This window comes from Hyla sarda, chromosome 2 (assembly GCF_029499605.1).
Source record: "Hyla sarda isolate aHylSar1 chromosome 2, aHylSar1.hap1, whole genome shotgun sequence".
Lineage (NCBI taxonomy): Eukaryota > Metazoa > Chordata > Amphibia > Anura > Hylidae > Hyla > Hyla sarda.
Window position 1 is genome coordinate 220,071,141 of NC_079190.1, and position 20,586 is coordinate 220,091,726.

The 20,586-nt window shown below is 40.6% G+C and overlaps 1 protein-coding gene across 3 annotated transcripts in view; it reads left to right on the forward strand.

Annotated features, from left to right (window-relative positions):
- SPNS2 (SPNS lysolipid transporter 2, sphingosine-1-phosphate) overlaps window positions 1-20,586 on the forward strand; it is a 143,539-nt gene that overhangs the window by 63,024 nt on the left and 59,929 nt on the right. For all 3 annotated transcript variants that reach the window (XR_008888654.1, XM_056556410.1, XM_056556411.1), the window contains exon 2: window positions 3,738-3,803. Coding sequence is in view for 2 of the 3 variants with exons in the window: in XM_056556410.1 (XP_056412385.1) it covers window positions 3,738-3,803 (66 nt within the window). In the remaining variant the exon portion in view is untranslated. The remainder of the gene's footprint in view (window positions 1-3,737; window positions 3,804-20,586) is intronic.

Here is a 20,586-nt window from a genome sequence, read left to right on the forward strand (position 1 = left end):
CTGTGTCCTACCCCCCATGCACTTGTATGTGAGATGATGTAAATCTTTAGGGCTGACCTCAGATCACTAAGTGATGGCACAGACTGTCATCTCCAGGCTGTAATGCGGTGAAATATTGGTATTATTTATGACACGTTGACATAATAATAAGCCGGGAACATAAAGGGTGTTCAGAACTTCTTGTCTGTTGTGACACAAAAATAGCTTTCTGTAGTCACGATCATTGAATTTGTTGAGATGAAATATCATTTTACTGCTTCAGATGGAGAGATTAAGAGATCCCATCACACAAAGCTGAAATCCTATTTTCCTCTAGCGACTTAACAGGTTTAATGTGAGTCACAAGCCGAAAACAGGCCTCAAATCTAAGAAGAATTAGCATTTGCACAATGAAGACAGTATCAAAGGCTGGAAGAAAAATGACAGCAGGATCTACATAGCCTGTCACTATGGGAGGCGAGCTGGGGAGAGATAGTATCGGTTCATTTTGCTTTCATCTTGCATGTAAATGCTGGACCTTTTGCATGAACACCTGGATGTCTCATGGGAATTTACGTGAAAACTGGAATTGGCATTGTGTCGATAAGGTGGAGCATATGACTGAGACAAACAGACTTTTTTGATTAGGCGGAAATACAGCAATGGGAATAAAAGCTGAGCAAGACAGCAAGATGTCAATTTATCACCCAACTTTCCTGTGCTCTCTGCACTAACCCCATATTACTGGTCAGTTCCATAGTCGGCCTCTTCTGTTTACTAAGACATATAACTTTTAATAACTTGTTACATCTGCTTCTTGGAAAGCTGGGTGGCAACAGATATAGTTACTATTATATTTCCCACAGAAGTATAACCAAGCTTTGCTAACACACTGAATTGCAAATCGCTCACAAATACATTTAAACACCAACCCCCAACTAGTTTGTTGCATAGCTATTAGTATGACACTCAGTTCAGGACACTCGGAAAGCTTGGCAGACAAAAGCAATGACTTAAAGGGGTACTCCGGTGGAAAAAAATATTTTCTTCAAATCAACTGGTTCCAGAAAGATTTGAACAGATTTGTAAATGACTGCTATTAAAAAAAATCTTATAGGGGTATTCCGGGCAAAAACATCTTATCCCCTATCGAAAGGATAGGGGATAAGATATCTGATCGCGGGCGGCCCGCCGCTGGGACCCCCCGCCATCTCCCTGCAGCAGCCCGCATTCTATGTGTAGCTGCGTCTGCAGTTTCGTAAACTGCCAGGCTTCCGTGACGGGGACATCATGCCACGTCCCCTTCATTCATGTCTATGGGAGGGGCCGTTACGCCCCCTCCAATAGAAATGAATGGAGGGGGCGTGGCATGATGTCACGTCCCCGTCTCGGAAGCCTTGCGGTTTCCGAAACTGCAGATGTAGCTACGCATAGAATGCGGGCTGCTGCAGGGAGATCGCAGCGGGTCCCAGCGGCGGGCCCGCCACAATCAGACATCTTATCACCTATCCTTTCGATAGGGGATAAGATGTTTTTGCCCGGAATACCCCTTTAAGCCTTCCAGTACTTAGCTGCGGTATACTACAGAGAAAGTTGTATAGTTCTTTCTGTCTGACAACAGTGCTCTCTGCTGCCACCTCTGTCTGTGTCAGGACCTGTCATGGGTAGTAGCAAATCCCCATAGCAAACCTCTCCTGCCTTGGACAGATTTGTTGCACAAATCTGTTTAAAGGGGTATTCCAGGAAAAAACTTTTTTATATATATCAACTGGCTCCAGAAAGTTAAAGGGGTATTCCAGGCAAAAACTTTTTTTTATATATCAACTGGCTCCGGAAAGTTAAACAGATTTGTAAATTACTTCTATTAAAAATTCTTAATCCTTCCAATAGTTATTAGCTTCTGAAGTTTTCTGTTTAACTGCTCAATGATGATGTCATGTCCCGGGAGCTGTGCATGATGGGAGAATATCCACATAGGAGCTGGACAGCTCCCGGGACGTGAGTTATCAGAAAGCAGTTAGACAGAAAACAGCAACTCAACTTCAGAAGCTAATAACTATTGGAAGGATTAAGATTTTTTAATAGAAGTAATTTACAAATCTGTTTAACTTTCCGGAGCCAGTTGATATATATAAAAAAGTTTTGGCCTGGAATACCCCTTTAAACAGATTTGTAGATTATTTCTATTAAAATATCTTAATCCTTTCAGTACTTATGAGCTTCTGAAGTTAAGGTTGTTCTTTTCTGTCTAAGTGCTCTCTGATGACACGTGTCTCAGGAACCGCCCAGTTTAGAAGAGGTTTGCTATGGGGATTTGCTTCTAAACTGGGCGGTTCCTGAGACAGGTGTCATCAGAGAGCACTTAGACAGAAAAAAACAACCTTAACTTCAGAAGCTCATAAGTACTGAAAGGATTAAGATTTTTTTATAGAAGTCATTTACAAATCTGTATAACTTTCTGGAGCCAGTTGATATATATAAAAAAAGTTTTTTCCTGGATAACCCCTTAAACTTTCTGGAACCAGTTGATTAGAAAAAAATATATAGTTTTCACCGGAGAACCCCTTCAAATTTGATATATCTTAAATTTTTTTCTTTAGGAGAAATGTTCTTTATATAACATTTCAGGATCACAGAAATGCAGAATAATTGTAAACTATCCTGCACCGAACTTCCACACTACTTACCAGCTCTGCTATTATATGTGTATATATATATATATATATATATATATATATATATATATGTATATATACACACACACACACATATATCTTTAAACATGTATTAAAATTGCCATTTTAGATTTGCCTTTAAATTAAAAAGATTTACTAAACAGAGTTTGGCGCCTTCTATACTTCTATCTCATCTCTAGTTAAGTAGGGAGATACTTGTTAACTACTAGCTGTCGGAGCTACTAGAAATATATTCAAGAAAGACTATAGGAAAGGTGTACATGGGTGCTCTGATCTTCTGCCAGCCATATAGCCAGATGGTTTCTTCTCCAAGTTAACTTTAAAGGAAATTCTATCGGAGAAGCATTGGAAGGATGGACAATGTGCTGCTCCAATATTTCCTTATCGTGTTGTCCTAGTGATGAGCAGAGTGTGCAGCTGTCATATGTGAGAAATGTGCCACAGGAAGGGCTCAATCCAAAAAGTTCCAGAGTGATAGGACTCGGTGCAATCTTAGGTAGGCAGAAGGCGCACAGTTTCCATGAAAATATCTGTTTCAAAGATCATCCTCCAAGGACACCTTCATCCTATAATTTGTAGCTTTTATACATTGTTCGCTTTATGTTTATAGATCTGGACTATTTTTGTATTGTTATTGATAAAAAGCAGAAAACCACTTAAAGAGAATAGCAAAATCGTATTGCTACTTTTTATTGCACTTGAATGACCCAGATATTGACCCATTTATATAATATGTATGTGCTTGTCCTGGGAAAATGAGCCACTAGATAATGACAGCCATGAACACGCTGTAGTCACACATTTTCCTTCCACAATTTTTAAATAAATTTTACATTGTCTTTTCTATTTAACCAGTAGAATAAAAAAAAAAAAAGAAAAGATATGTATTACTTATTGCCCGACTTTTGTTTCGCAGGTATAAATTTGGTATTAGGAATACGGCTCAGAAGAGGGGTGTGGATAAGGTTTTGGAGCCATCAGGAAATTCCCTTATTTCATACTTATAAAGTTATTTCATCACAAATAGCACAAATCACTTATACTGTCTATTGTGTCTTACAGGGGTTCTACTGGACATTCAGCAACACTTTGGAGTCAAGGACAGTGGTGCAGGTTTACTACAAACCGGTAAGTGTCTATTTATACAGTACTTACATGAATGTTCATGAACAATCCTTAGGCTCTGCAGCTTTGGGGCTAAGGCTAGGTTCACACGGCTGTTTGCATCTGACCCGTCAAAGGTCTGATCGGCCTATCGTTTTTTATTTCATCTTGAGCCAATTGGACTCTGAAACGGGTCGGATGCAAATGGCTACTGCTGGGTCCCAATGCCCCCCCCCCCCCCCCCCATTCACTTGCATGGGGCCCGTCAGTGATCCGGTAATTTTACAGGAATTTAGTGGAGAAAAAAAATAGTGCTTGTTTTTTTCTCTGCTAGACTTGACAGAACTACCGACAGAGCTCCACCTAACGGAGCCCGACGGCAGTGTGAATGAGGCCTTTTGTGAAGGACAATGCTGTGTGCATGAAGAAGCTTAACCTAAAGCTCCAAAGCTCACCATCCTACTATTGGCCATTTATAATACTGCGGGTCTGGCAGAGAGTCTTCCTATCACTTTACCTTGCTATAGCTATACATCAGTGTGCAAGGACTCTGTAGAGTGGCTCACAAAATACTTTTGGTCCATATAAGTACACAGTCCACATGCCCTGTGCTGCCATATTGTGCAAGCCACATTTTTATTTCTCAGAGATTCTGTATAAAACCAACTTTCTGCACATCCATATGAAATCAGAAGTACATGTCAGTGCAGTATGGTCCCATACAATTCTATGAGAGCCATATGAGGGATCTATACCAGATCACTGTGATGTAGAACAAAAAATAGTTTGATACTTGTTATCCAGAAAAATCTAAGCAATGTTACTATTTGTCAAAAAAGTCAAAAGGAGTGATACTTTTATTGGCCAATGCTATATTCAATTAATTGCCTACATTCAGGAGATACATCAGCATCTATGCAGGTGGACGTTCATTTGAGTCCTGAAATAAGGCATAATTTCTTGTCATTAGTTGACTACGGTCTGTCCATTGAACTCAACCAATGCTGTGGTATACATTGGCATACATTTCTGCTAGTATGGCATTGTATCCCCTGAACGTGGTGTAGTTAGTTGATGTGGATGGTGGACCATTATTACTTGTTTGCCAATCAAACCATAACTTCGGTAATGTTTATTTTCTTTTACTACAGAGAAATATTTAACTTTATATAGAAGAGCCATAATAAAAACATTATGCAACACATTCTTTAGGGATTTGTCCCGTGGCAGCTTTATCATCCAGGGAATTCCAGGGCTCACATAGTGACTGTGAACCTGGCCTCTATAACTCCAGTTGGCAGGGAATTTCCTTGCACAATGCCCTAGGTGTTTCACTCAAGTGTTAAATATTATACATGCTGTGCATACCTCTGCATATGTCGTAAGCTAAAAACTGTTTGTGTATCACGTATTGGTGTTTGCTTTAAACATATCTTCCTTTCACTATATTCCTTTTTCTAATATATCAAAATTGATTATATATATATATATATATATAGGAACTATTACATGGGCCACTTATTGGCCAAATGAACGTTCGTATGAACATTCGTTCCCAACAATTGGCCCATGTGAACAGGCCAGTGATCTACAGATGAATGACAAATCTCAAGTCTTCTAATCATCCTTTATGGGCTGCACATTGCCATGTTCACAGTGAGGAAATTAAAGGGGTACCCACGCAATCCATCCTGCCTGCACAATGAGTGAGTATGTATAAGGTCCTTAATCAAACACCGATCCGCAGACACAGGTCAACATGTCTAAGGGACCCTAACTCTGCGATCTTTGAGCTAAAAAAGTGAAGCTATGCACATTTTTTATACTTAGTCCATACTAGCATTATGGATTATGTTTCATAAGTGTAGTGATGTATCCTGACAGATCCCATTGACTCATATACATTTTTTAATGTTTAATGACAAAAAAATTGTATATCAGACTACACTATTCTCTTTTTTATGCTGTGGCACTATAAATCTATTTGGCACTCACCCAAGTGCCAGTGCTGCCATATATACCTATCTGTTTTTAATTTGTGGTATGTCATTAACATTTCCTAGTTTAATGTAACCTGAAGGAGCTGCGATGTCTATTAGGTAGGAAGAGAGCTATTTAGATGCTAATGTGCTGATGGTTACAATCAAGCGGTAGAGACGGTGGTATCATTCCTCTGGTAGCGACCCCCAGGACCATGTCATTACTGGGGCAGCTATAGGGTTAATCATTTCTTTTTTCCCTTCAGCTTGAGATACTAGCCCAAACAGAATGAAAAGACTAAACAGGCTGGACCTTCTATAGACACAAGAGACCTGAATGAGCCGCTGCTGTAGTTCCATATGGCAGAAATAACACATCTGTCTGGTTCGACTGCTGGCGAAATGCATTATACTGTACACACCAAGAATAAATATTCACTTCTAGAATGACTGTAAAATATTTTTAACTATTTCACAGCCTGATTGTTTTGCGTCATAGCCGGATTCTTAGAATGGGGAAATTCAGCTTAAACAGTGTTAAAATATGTGACTTTGCCTTCCCTTAGCTAAGTGGCTCTCCTGGGAGATTCAGTGTAGAAAGCAGAGTTACTGAAGACAAAACATAGTGATAATGTGTCACCTCTGGTGTTCAGTATGGCTAGTGCAATTAATGTGTAAATAATAATTTCCGATTTTTGCAACAGTTACTTTGTTATATTGTGGGTTACAATTCTGTATTTACACTTTATATAACATTGAAGTCCTGTTCACTTGGGGAGAATAGAGAAAATAATAGGTGAGCACTAAGAATTATTGTTTAACATGGGTGTAGCCCCAGCCAATAAAAACAATTAATGAATAATCACAATTAATAAAGACAAAAGGTTAAATATTTAAAGGAGTCTAGAAGCCTTATTAAAATATTACATTCTCAGGGATCCAACTGCCGGCCACCTAGCAATGGTGCAAGGTACTGCAAAGTTGTTACTTGAACAGGAGAATGCTGCAGTACATTGCGCTGCTGTTACCTATAATATGGCTACTGCAAAGTAACCATTAAAGCGTACCAGTCATTTCAGGAGTAGGATAAGCTGCCCTGTATGTGTACATAAGAAGCAGCCATCCTGTAACTTGTATATGACATTTTTTTCAGCAGATTTCTTCTCTGCAGCTTTTATTCATAATTTTCAGTTCTCCAAAAGCTGGTGTACAAACACTAATGTCTATGGTGTCTCCCATATACTGCATACAAAAACAGGGAAGGAGATCCTGCACTTCCATGTATATCCTTAACGGCAGCAGTCACAGCATGAGCAGTCTAAACTGTGTATAAAGCTCTGGGGTGAGATCTCATACTTATAAAGTTTTCTGTGCTGCCTCTCTGTAGCCTGTGTATGTTCGCAGGCACTTTCCCTCTCATCTCATCTACTATTGATCCATACAAAGTTTGTTCAAATGACACTGCCTTTTAAAAGAGGCTGCATTGCTTGCATGGCCCCTAAAACAGCTAGGTTATATGGTGTCCAACTCGTGGCACCCCGACAATCTAATATTGATGGTCAATCCTGAACTATACTTTACACATTGCTCTCTTTTAAGCAGAATCGGTCATAATGGAAAGTCTTTTCTGGAAAGAGTTCTGCTACAAAAACTGTGGCTTATCATTGTTCAGGTCGTAATTACTGTTAAAGTGTACCTGTCGTTTGCAAAAACTTTTTATTTAATGTATATAATAACATTATATGCATGCTTGTAATATACATTGGTTAAAAAAATGTGTTTATTTTTGGGTGAAAAAAAATTGTTGTTGCTGCAGCTTTTGCATGTGTGTCTCTGTGAGGAGACCAAATACAGGAAGTGAAGGCAGGACAAGCAGGGCTCTGCAGACTCCTGGCTTTTCAATCATCCTGATTTGTGAGCTGAGAGCGTGTAACAGAGCCTCAGTGCATAAAGCCCCGCTTGTCCTCAGTACACAGAGCCCTGCTTTTCCTCAGTGTACAGAGCCCTGTTGGTCCTTAGTGTACAGAGCCTTGCTTGTTCTCAGTCCACAGAGCCCTGCTTGTCCTCAGTGTACAGAACCCTGCTTGTCCTCAGTGCACAGAGCCTTGCTTGTCCTCAGTGCACAGAGCCCTGCTTGTCCTTAGTGTACAGAACCCTGCTTTTCCTCAGTACACAAAGCCCTGCTTGTCCTCAGTCCACAGAGCCCTGCTGGTCCTCAGTGCACAGAGCCCCTGCTTGTCCTCAGTGCACAGAGCCCTGCTTGTCCTCAGTATGCAGAGCCCTGCTTGTCCTCAGTGTACAGAGCCCTGCTTGTCCTCAGTGTACAGACCCCCGCTTGTCCTCAGTGTACAGAGCCCTGCTTGTCCTCAGTGCACAGAGCCCTGCTTGTCCTCAGTGTACAGAACCCTGCTTGTCCTCAGTACACAGAGCCCTGCTTGTCCTCAGTGCACAGAGCCCCTGCTGGTCCTCAGTGCACAGAGCCCCTGCTTGTCCTGAGTGCACAGAGCCGTGCTTGTCCTCAGTATACAGAGCCCTGCTTGTCCTCAGTATACAGAGCCCTGCTTGTCCTCAGTGTACAGAACCCTGATTGTCCTCAGTGCACAGAGCCCCTGCTTGTCCTCAGTGTACAGAACCCTGCTTGTCCTCAGTGCACAGAGCCCCTGCTTGTCCTCAGTGCACAGAGCCCCTACTTGTCCTCAGTGCACAGAGCCCTGCTTGTCCTCGGTATACAGAGCCCTGCTTGTCCTCAGTATACAGAGCCCTGCTTATCCTCAGTGCACAGAGCCCCTGCTTGTCCCCAGTGCACAGAGCCCTGCTTATCCTCACTGCACAGAGCCCTGCTTGTCCTCATTGTACAGAACCCTGCTTGTCCTCAGTGCACAGAGCCTTGCTTGGCCTCAGTGCACAGAGCCCTGCTTGTCCTTAGTGTACAGAACCCTGCTTGTCCTCAGTACACAAAGCCCTGCTTGTCCTCAGTGCACAGAGCCCTGCTTGTCCTCAGTGCACAGAGCCCCTGCTGGTCCTCAGTGCACAGAGCCCCTGCTGGTCCTCAGTGCACAGAGCCCCTCCTTGTCCTCAGTGCACAGAGCCCTGCTTGTCCTCAGTATACAGAGCCCTGCTTTTCCTCAGTGTACAGTCCTGCTTGTCCTCAGTGTACAGAGCCCTGCTTGTCCTCAGTGTACAGAACCCTGCTTGTCCTCAGTGCACAGAGCCCCTGCTTGTCCTCAGTGTACAGAACCCTGCTTGTCCTCAGTGCACAGAGCCCCTGCTTGTCCTCAGTGAACAGAGCCCCTGCTTGTCCTCAGTGCACAGAGCCCTGCTTGTCCTCAGTATACAGAACCCTGCTTGTCCTCAGTATACAGAGCCTTGCTTATCCTCAGTGTACAGAGCCCTGCTTGTCCTCAGTGTACAGAGCCCTGCTTGTCCTCAGTGTACAGAGCCCTGCTTGTCCTCAGTGTACAGAACCCTGCTTGTTCTCAGTGCACAGAGCCCCTGCTTGTCCTCAGTGCACAGAGCCCCTGCTTGTCCACCAACACTTCCTGTATTTGAACTCTAACAAACACAAAAAAACGCGGTCTCAAATGGCTGGAGGTGCTCAACCCCAAATGCTGTTTGCATTTATACTGGGGGAGCAGATCCTGCCCTTGTAGTCCGTTGCTAGGGGCGATCCGCAGCATAAAATGCATACAATGGAGGATGCCTGCAGCGGACTACAAGTGCAACAATAGAATCCTACACCAGATAAACAATGTGGATGTGTAACAATTAGAATAATACAATACAGGAATTTAGGTGCACTACTGTGGTAGATGTATACAGTGACATCTCTCAACACTGATGTTAAAATTGAGACATTCGCCAGTATATCGTTATATGAAGTACATACCAGAGCCTGCACACCAATGCCAAGGTTTCTCAAATGGCACGGGACCTAGCGCTAACCTACCTGTGCGTGATAAGCAAAACAGGGGCCAGTGGGCAATTATGGCAGCATTAGGCCGACTCATAGAGTCCTCCCAGGTACCCTCCAGCATGGCTAAGCAAACATACAATGGGAGGAGGGAGGCAAACTGCAAGCCCCACCTAAGTTGGCTGATATAGGTGCATGGCCTCACAGGTGCTACCTTAATGCTGCCTGGAAGATATTCAAGGCGCATTACATACGGAGTTTACACACCTCAAAGTATAAAGTTTAACAAACACAAAAAAGTGGTCTCAAATGGCTGGAGGTGCTAAACCCCAAATGCGGTTGTGCATTTATACTGGGGGAGCAGATCTTGCCCTTGTAGTCCGTTGCTAGGGGCAATCCCCAGCATAAAAATGCATACAATGGAGGATGCCTGCAGTGGACTACAAGTGCCACAATAGAATCCTACACCAGATAGACGGTGTGAATGTGTAACAATTAGCACAATACAATACAGGAATTGAGGGATAGCAAATTTCACTGTATACATCTACCACAGTAGTGCACCTAAATTCCTGTATTGTACTGTATTTGAACTCCTCACATAGACACACAGACAATAGCTGCAGGGACAAAATATACACATTTTTAACCAATGTATATTAGAATATATACATATATTTGCTAATGACAAGTACAATTCCAACATATTGACTCCATAGCAGTTTTTTTTTACCCTCTATAAAAACAGAAACCTACATTAATTTGTAATGTATAATATGATATATTGTTTGTTCTTAAAGTGTGCTCCTAGTGTATTATGGCTTAATTTTGGGGTGAATAGGCCATGCCTCATATCTATTCCATTTCCTCCTTTAATCGATATCTCTAAGCAGCCTGACTGAAACCAGAGCCCTTTATGATATCTATGCATATGATACAACATTAATGTCAAAAGACTTATAAGAAATGTATTGAAGATCAGTGGATTGAAGTTCAAAACAATTGCCCTTGAAGGCCACTTGTGGCCACCATTAGATGTGAATGCATGTGTATGCTTTATGAATAATATATCCTATCTGTAAGTGAAGGCATAAGTAGGCTTTCAGTAGGCTGGGGCTGAGCTCTATAAGCAGATGTCTTCTCGTGTAAATAACTTGTGTAATTATTTTTTCATTGAATCAGTCACATAGAGCTTTTAAGTGTAATGAAGATTATCAGAGAATCCATGATTTGCAGAATATTGAGCGGAGGCCTAAGAGTGCACAGTCAGGTCCTTGGAGACTTTCCAGTAGCTAAATGAACACTATTTTGCAGACTGCTTTCTGTATATTGCCAAGCCCACAACCATTTAACTACCTAACGGAATTGTTATAATAATTCTAATAATTAACATGAATATTTATGATATCTTAAGAGTTGACTCCGCAGTAAAGAAGCCTATAGTAAATCATAGAGGGCATATATGAGAAAATGATTGGTACTAGGATTGCAGACATCTGGCCATAGACATGAGATACTTGTCAACTGAAACCTAGGATTCCAACTGTTGTACAATGATGACCACTGAAACAATATTCCCATTGCAGAATTTATGGCATATCTCAGGGAACTCACTATATGAGTTGTCTGGCAGTGTTTCTCTCCAGCATGCACCAGAGGGAAACTGATGGTAGAGCTGATCCCATTCATTTGAATGGGACAGTTCACAATTATTCGGCATCTTAGTTTTGATGCCTGATGGATGGACGCACCAGACCGTCAGACCATTTAGGCTGGGTTCACGCCGGACATATGTGAACCCAGCCTTACAGATATATTGAGCCTTGGGGACCACAATGTTTTCCTTTTTTAGATTTAATTCCATTTATTGCGTAATACATTTACTGCACTTTCAGTTTTTTTTTATACTTCTAGAAATATGTTGAAATATATGTTAGTGCTAAAAGCAGGCTAAAGCACAATGACAGATTTTACATTGAGTTTCACTTCCCATAACATGTGAAGATACTTCTTTTTACTATTTTAGGCTTTATAATGAATAGATAGAAGTCCTTCAAAGGTCATTTGACCTTACAAAATTGGTGAACTGCATTGCGGAAAATGAGATGTATTATTGTGTGTTAACAGTAAAGGCTGTATAAAAACTAATATTGTACTGTGTGTTCAATATGAAGCATTTTACATATAAAAAGTATCCCCACAGGTGAAAATCTACCGACCCTCTGATTTTGGAGGACTGGTATGCAGAAATTACCCTTAACACAAATGAACTCATAGCTGACAACTCCCACTGAGTTGGACCATTGTTTTAGAACTTGGTTCCACTGGGCAGCTATTAAATCTTCCAACACTTACCAGACTCTTATGAGATAATTCACTATGAGGTTTTGTTAGCGCTCATCTCTTCGCTGGTTTTCTATCTCTGTTTGCACCCTGACATTTCCTGCTTGTGCAAATTAACTCTTTTGACTATTTCCTTTACTCTCTCTTTGTTTCTTTCTTCTAAATTTTTCCTTTGCTATCTTACTTTTTCTAATGTTTTTATGTGAGGGTCCATCGGGTCTCTAGTTATCACCCTCACAGGTCATACATTATTGTACACGCCCCAGTGGTATAGGCTTTCTTGAACTTAGGAGACTGGGATCATTCCATTATCCTTAAATTTCCAGTCATGGCACCTGATGATGAGATCGTCCCTAACACTGTATTTACAATGTTTCATTTTAGTATACTATGCATCACCAAATATAGTGTTATTAATGTTAGATTACTTATCCTGTACCAATTCTACTTTTTGTATAAATGCAGCTGGAATTCCTGGTAGCTTAGTTTGTCTTCTCAATTTCTGTTGGCATACCTGTTGGCCTTCATTTGAATGTCATTGACTAGACACTGATATGTCTAGTAAATCTAGTGTCCACCTTGTTCTTATAAAGTACAGTGCATGCATAAATATCCAAAGAATATGATCTCAGTACTGCCAGCTGCCTACATGGGTTTTTTCGATGGATGAGCAGTACAAGTATGATCACATGTATGAAATTTGAAAGACATATATCTTAACCAGATACCAAGAACCTCAGGGAGCCCTGGTCAGATTGGCTTTATGTATTCAGTTTTATTCCCTGCCAATATAAAACATCTGCTGACATGTTACCTTCTCTCAGTCAACATGCATTTCTGCAGAACAGTCATGACATACATCATTCACACTATTTCAAAGCCTGCGTCCATTTGTAGTAATCGCAGTGTTAGAAATGCCTGATTTTCTATAAAAAATAAATATCACGGTTAAGTCACAAAATAATAAATGGATTTTAGAATTAACCTTGTATATTGTACATAGAGTATGCTTTGGGCTGCACGCTGCAGCTTGTCGATGGTATCCCCATTCATTGTTCACATCTAACCCTTCACAGGATGTAAACGCCCTCCTGGAAACATTGTAGGGGCTGGGGTCATGATGGGTCATCGTGACCTTGTAGTCAGTCAGAAACAATTATCCATCCCCCTATGCTGTGCTGCTATTCTCCCGCTTCTGTGCATTTCTCACTTTTCATTATTTGCTCTCTACATGATGTGTAGCAGTATTTGGGTTGCTTTTTTTCAGGCTTACAAGTCAATAGAGAGAGAATGCCCATAGGATAGCATATTAATGGAAGCTGACAAGATGTGATATAGTTTACAAGATTATAGAAACCTCTTGTGTGTCTCCTGCCACTCATCCACTCATTCACATACGGCAGTATTCAGCCTCCATTTTCCACCACACGTTCATTATGGCTGCGCAGGCTGATATATATGGTGCAGCAGTAAGAACGACATTGTATGATAAAACAACTACATTGTCCTTAGCTGATCATTGCCTGGATCATTGCATTGAGACGTCTTCTTGACACCTCAATTAAACTCCCCGAGGAGCGCCTTCCACCTTCCAGTTGTGGAGTTCTTGGCAATATGATCGGTAGCAATGAAAAAAGAAATGTGAAAGGTTACAGCTTTAAATAAAAACTGTCTAAATGATTCATCCATAAAAGCAGTTACTTGCACGCGACATGTCAACCCCTTCACATTTAATATACCTTACAATTGTGTGTATATGAGCTTCTCTGCAGTGAATATCAGAACACAGCTTGTTCAGCACTATGGCTTCAGCCCACAGGATTAAAGATATGCATTTATAAATATATATAGTATTAAAGTGTATGCTGTACATTTTTCAAGTTTTATTAAAGTCAATAATATGCAGTCATGGCCGTAAATATCTTTGGAACTTGTTTGGGGCTGCTTATCCACCATCCGGACTATCCTTCATTGACACCTTTCTTCAATTTTTCTATTCCATCCACGCCCAGGGAAATTAGCTAAAGTGCCATGGGTTGCAAACTTCTTGATAATGTTGCGCACGGTGGACAAAGGCAAATCTAGATCTCTGGAGATGGACTTGTAACTTGTAACCTTGAGATTGTTGATCTTTTTCCCCAATTTTGGTTCTCAAGTCCTCAGGCAGTTCTCATCTCCTCTTTCTGCTGTCCATGCTTAGTGTGACACACACAGACACACAATGCAAAGACTAAGGGAACTTCTCTCCTTTTTATCTGCTTTCAGGTGGGATTTTTATATTGCCCACACCTGTTATTTGCCCCAGGTGAGTTTAAAGGAGAATCACATGCTTGAAACAATCTTATTTTTCCACAATTTTGAAAGGGTGCCAATACTTTTGTCCAGTCAATTTTTGGAGTTTGGTGTGACATTATGTCCAATTTGCTTTTTTTCCTCCCTTTTTTGGTCTAGTTCCAATACACACAAAGGGAATAAACATGTGTATAGCAAAACATGTGTTACTGCAATCCTTTTCTGTAAGAAATACTTCAAAAATTCCAGGGGTGCCAAAAATTTCAGGGGTGCCAACATTTACGGCCATGGCTGTACATTTGTGCTACATCAACAATTGATATTTCTTTATAGTCTCTTAGCTACATTTACATTTGTTCACATAACTAGAAAAGTTGAACATGGCACTCGGGTAGGTGATACTGAGAGTAGTTTAAGAAAGTATACAAAAAAAATGTAATTGAAGGGTCATAGTATTCAGTATAGGAATGTTGTGCTCTTTATATTGCGATATATGTAGCTGTTGTCATTGTATAAAGAAGAATAGATGATCCAGCACTGGAAGAATAGCAGCTTTATTGTAAATCCTCGAGTTAAAGGGGTTATCCAGGAAAAAACTTTTTTTTATCTATATCAACTGGCTCCAGAAAGTTAAACAGATTTGTAAATTACTTCTATTAAAAAATCTTAATCCTTTCAGTACTTATGAGCTTCTGAAGTTAAGGTTGTTCTTTTCTGTCCAAGTGCTCTCTGATGACACGTGTCTCGGGAACCGCCCAGTTTAGAAGCAAATCCCCATAGCAAACCTCTTCGAAAACTGGGCGGTTCCCGAGACACATGTCATCAGAGAGCACTTAGACAGAAAAGAACAACCTTAACTTCAGAAGCTCATAAGTACTGAAAGGATTAAGATTTTTTACTAGAAGTAATTTACAAATCTGTTTAACTTTCTGGAGCCAGTTGATATATATAAAAAAGTTTTTTTCCTGGATAATCCCTTTAAAACAGCATACAATCACTTCAAATCGTCTGATTCAACTTGACGCGTTTCGAGCGAAACGCGTCAAAATGAATCAGAGGATTTGAAGTTATTGTATTCTGTTTTAACTCGAGGATTAACAATAAAGCTGCTAGTTTTTCCGTGCTGGATTGTCTATTCTTCTTTATTCATTGATTGGACACGGAGAGTCTGAGTGCAGGTCTGTGCACGAAGTAAAGGAGGTGAGCTGGACTTTATATATTTTAGTTGTTGTCATTGAGACTTTTAATATGGACTAAAGATGGACATTTCTACCAGGAAATTGTTCTCCATGGTCAATATTCATATAGGGATAAGGACATTTTGGAATAAGTCTGTTTCTATAGTTATAATAGGACTACTTAGATAAGAGCCTGAAGCTGTCATTCTTCTTCCCATCACACCCAATAATGACTCTTTAGTTTCTTAGGCTTATTATAAAGGGGCCATTATACATTATGTGAGTATGAGATATTGCAGAAACTTCTTACCAGACAGATTGGTATAATAAGGCTCCCTTCACATATATCTGGCGAACCAGCGGCAATCCCCTCTGGCGCAGTAGAAAAGCTCCACAGGGAAACTAATGTTAAACTAATCCCATTTATTTAAATGGGATAGTTTGCCTCTTGTCGCATTCACCTATCCGGCACAAATAATGATGGTCGGATCCTAGAAAACTGATGCACTTTGCCATCAGATGTGGTATCAGTTGCAGCCAGTTTTAGGCTGGGTTCACTGAGCCAGATTGCCGAATATCTGTGCACTCAGCCTAAGAGGACACCAATACAAAAACAGGTTGATAAGTAAAATTATGAATGCACCTATTTCTGCAGTATATAGTGATGGATGTTGCACAAATATTGAAGTAAAATGTCTTTATGTAAGCCAAGCAAGCAATGTCACAAATGAGAAATGATTATTTAGAAACTTTTCCTAGTCTTAGAAGCTGTGGAAGAAATCAGCACCTGGGACAGCAGAGATGTGAACGGCTTCAGCACCACTACCAGCACTCACTGATCTCAAATGATAACAACAAAACTTGTACAACCTGTAATTTAACCTGTGTAAGGACAAAACGGCCAAAGAAGCCTGAAATGACCTGGTTCACATGTACTGGACAAATGCTATCAGAGGAAAAATGCCTCCCTTTTTTCTCTTTTATTATAGGTCTCTAACGTTGAATGTGTAGTTTTTTTTTATTGGGGGTTTTCGTTCTTTTGAATGCAGGGAGGTCCTGCCTTCTGAACTGTGTTATTACAATATATCCTTTATTTATAGTCCTCTAAAAGAATTCCTCTAATAGCCTTTTTCGGAGATCAATGATAGGCTGTGACCTGCAATTGATCAGACATGTCTCTGTTGTGAGCAGAAACATCTGCAATTCTGAAAACAGTGTCAAGAAATGTTAAAGCGTGGCTAGCTTGTCACAACATTGTTCTGTGTTTATTGTTGCTTGCCTGCTACTTTTAATCAATGGAAAATGGGGCTCACCTATGGCAACCTAGATGACTGCAAAGCAACAATAAAGGATTTCCACAACCTTTCACTTTAAAAGGTTGTGCCAATAGTTGTTAATATGGTGCTGATACGTTTAAGGGAATCAGTAAGCTTTAGATGACACTCAGAACTGAAGTTACAAAGAGGTTTTGTGTGCTGCAGCATGCATGCCTCCTCACTCCTCCACCCTTCCCTGCCTTGATTGATTGACGTTTACATGGCTTGTCTTCCAGTACTGACAAATCAATCAGCCAAAGCAGGGAAGGATGGGGTAGGGAGGAGGCATGTATCCTGTAGCTAAGCACAGTCTCTAAAACTTCACCTCTGAGCGTCATCTAGAGCGTCATCTATTTTTTTTTTTTTTAAAGGGGTATTCCAAGCCAAAACTATTTTTATATATCAGCTGGCTCTGGAAAGTTAAACAGATTTGTAAATTACTTTGATTAAAAAATCTTAATCCTTCCAATAGTTATTAGCTTCTGAAGTTGAGTTGTTGTTTTCTGTCTAACTGCTCTCTGATGACTCACGTCCCGGGAGCTGTGCAGTTCCTGTGGGGATATTTTCCCATCATGCACAGCTCCCGGGACGTGACATCATCAATGAGCAGTTAGACAGAAAACTTCAGAAGCTAATAACTATTGGAAGGATTAAGATTTTTTAATAGAAGTAATTTACAAATCTGTTTAACTTTCCGGAGCCAGTTGATATATAAAAAAAAGTTTTTGCCTGGAATATCCCTTTAACCATTTTTACCATTTTGTACCATCGGGCAGCATGGTAGCTCAGTCGTTGGCACTGTTACCTTTTAGGTCTGGGGTCCTAGGTTCAAATCCCACCATGGACAACATCTGCAGGTAGTTTATATTTTCTTCCTGTGTTTGTGTGGGTTTCCTTTTGGTACTCAGGTTGCCTCCCACACTCTAAAACATACTGATAGGTGGGTTTAGATTATGATTTACTGTGAGAAAAGAGACCCGTTTTAGTAGACAGTATACAGTGCTGCAGAATCTGTGTGCACTATATATATAGCATTATTATTAGTATTATAGCTACAATAAGCGTGTCATACTGAATCTTTATTATTGATGCTCTGTGCTGTCAGCCATTTAAATGTACCAAATTTCAGTTTCCAATGGGTGTCTATGGGTAAGGCCATTCTTATCTGTATCAGTCGCTATACTATTATAGTTATGCAGTAGTACTTTCTATGCAGTTAGTGCTTACAATGGGTGTGACATCCCATTACTATCATTTATCTGCAGCATTCTAGTAGTTAGTGACCATCAGCAGAACATGAGGGTGTGACAGCTTCCTGCTTCACATGAGATTATCCGATCAGCTTGATCATGGTTCTCACTGATCTGGAGGCCTTGGTGGTGTAATCTATCAAAATGGAATAAGAACCTCAAAAGATTAGTGGGAATTGTCATATGTTACTGCATTATGTTTGTTTTATGTTTGTCCTTTGAGACAAATGACTTTTATCGTACATACGATTTTACTTTCTTGTTAAATCCCTCAGGATTAAATGCGTCCTCTATTCTCTTGTGCAGGGAATTGTTGCATGTCCTCCCAGCAATCCCCGTTGCAGCCATTATACGTTGCTGACTAAGCTGGCCAGTGCATCCTTTCAGGATATCCTCAGTGTGTCTGGGGAATATGTGTGTCTGAGGGAGGGATGAGTTCACAAAGTTCACAAGCAATATTTTGTTGGCTGATATGTATCCTAAGACACACCCAAGCTCTGATTCAGCAGCTAAACCTGGCATTTAGCGGCAGAATAATTGTCCTTGTCATCAATTCCATAAGTGCCATGACATATGTGATATTATGCAATGAAAATGGAACTCTTCTAATTAGAGATGAGCGAACTTACAGTAAATTCGATTCGTCACGAACTCATCGGCTCGGCAGTTGATGACTTATCCTGCATAAATTAGTTCAGCTTTCAGGTGCTCCGGTGGGCTGGAAAAGATGGATACAGTCCTAGGAAAGAGTCCTAGGACTGTATCCATCTTTTCCAGCCCATGGGAGCACCTGAAAGCTGAACTAATTTACGCAGGATAAGTCATCAACTGCCGAGCCGAGAAGTTTGTGACGAATCGAATTTACTGAAAGTTCGCTCATCTCTACTTCTAATCTGCAGGATGTTGGATAAAGTGAATATTGACTATATGAATGAAGTCAGCTATATTATAAATGTCACATGCTAGCTGCCAGGCTTTATGCCACTCAGCTGGTATTAGTGTCCCCATATTTTTTTACTTGGATTCTACAGAAAGTGTCTTGTTGGGGCAGGTGGTCTTCTACAATTTGATCAGAATGTGCGCCAGTGACCTTAAATGTAATATAGGAAATATTGCAGTTTTATACAATTGACCTATGGAAAATAGTACATGTTTTTATATATCCCATGCTGTGTTAGCTTTCTTGGCATTGCGGTCACAGATGTGTTGCCCCTGTCCATTTACTACACTTTGTTAGGAGTCGCTGACTACCAGGAGCTTGTACTCACAGGATAGTAATAGGGTTTATTAGAGAGATTGGTGACATTCCCAGGGCCTTAGAACTATTAGGCCGCTATTTGTTATATTTATATAATGTTACGACTGTTTGTATTGTGGAATGTTTATGTTTTCAGACTGAAATATTTAGAAAACAACAAGACCACTATGTAAAATTTACTAGAAAACATCCCTCATAGCAATGTTTCCTAACCAGTGTGTCTCCAGCTGTTGCAAAACTACAACTGCCTTTGGCTGTCTGGGCATGCTGGGAATTGTAGTTTTGCAACAGCGGGAAGCACACTGGTTGTGATGCCCTGTTTTATAGTTTGATAATTTAAGAAGTGGTTTACCTTGAATACAGTGATCCCTCAACTTACAATGGCCTCAACATACAATAGTTTCAACATACAATGGTGTTTTCTTGACCATTGTAACTTGAAACCAGACTAAACATGCAATGCTACGGACAAGTCCAGATCTGTGAAACGTGTCAATGGCCGGAAGAACTGACCAATCAGGATAGACATTTACACCTGTACTACTGAAGTGCATGCACTGAATGTCTGGTAGCGCCTCCTACAGTACAGAGAGGTATTACCAGTTCTGTACTCTACCTGTACCAGGGTTACCTGCTCCTTTGGACACCAGGTAAGGGTGGCTACATTTTGCATGTACTGTACAGGCTCCTGTCCTCTATATAGACTAGTCTTTCCCAACCAGGGTGCCTCCACCTGTTGCAAAACTACAACTCCCAGCATGCCTGGACAGCCTTTGGCTGTCCAGGCATGCTGGGAGTTGCAGTTTTGCAACAGCTGGAGGCACCCTGGATGGGAAACACTGACATAGACAGTGATTACAGCTCCCAGCAGATCTTTCTTACTTTTATATGTAAGGACTTCTTGCTTTATCTTTATTAGTTATCTACTTTTTTTTTTTCTTTAATCCTCACTTTTTTTTTCTATTTTTGATGACATTTTGCGGGCTTCAGAACCAATTACCAGGTTTCCATAGAGTTATGGTCTCAACGTACAATGGTTTCAACATACAATGGCCGTCCTGGACCCAATTAATATTGTAACTTGAGGGACTACTGTACTATGTTAATATTGTCATCTATGCTGTAGCCGGCGTGCTCTGACCACCTATTCTTGAGCTGTGCCTTAAAAATAGCTCATGTCGCTGTGTACTGTACAGAAAGTACTTCCATACAAAAGCAGATTTTCAGTAGGCTAGGGACAATTCCCTTCTGTTAAAATAAGGCTGGAATGCATTTTAGAGG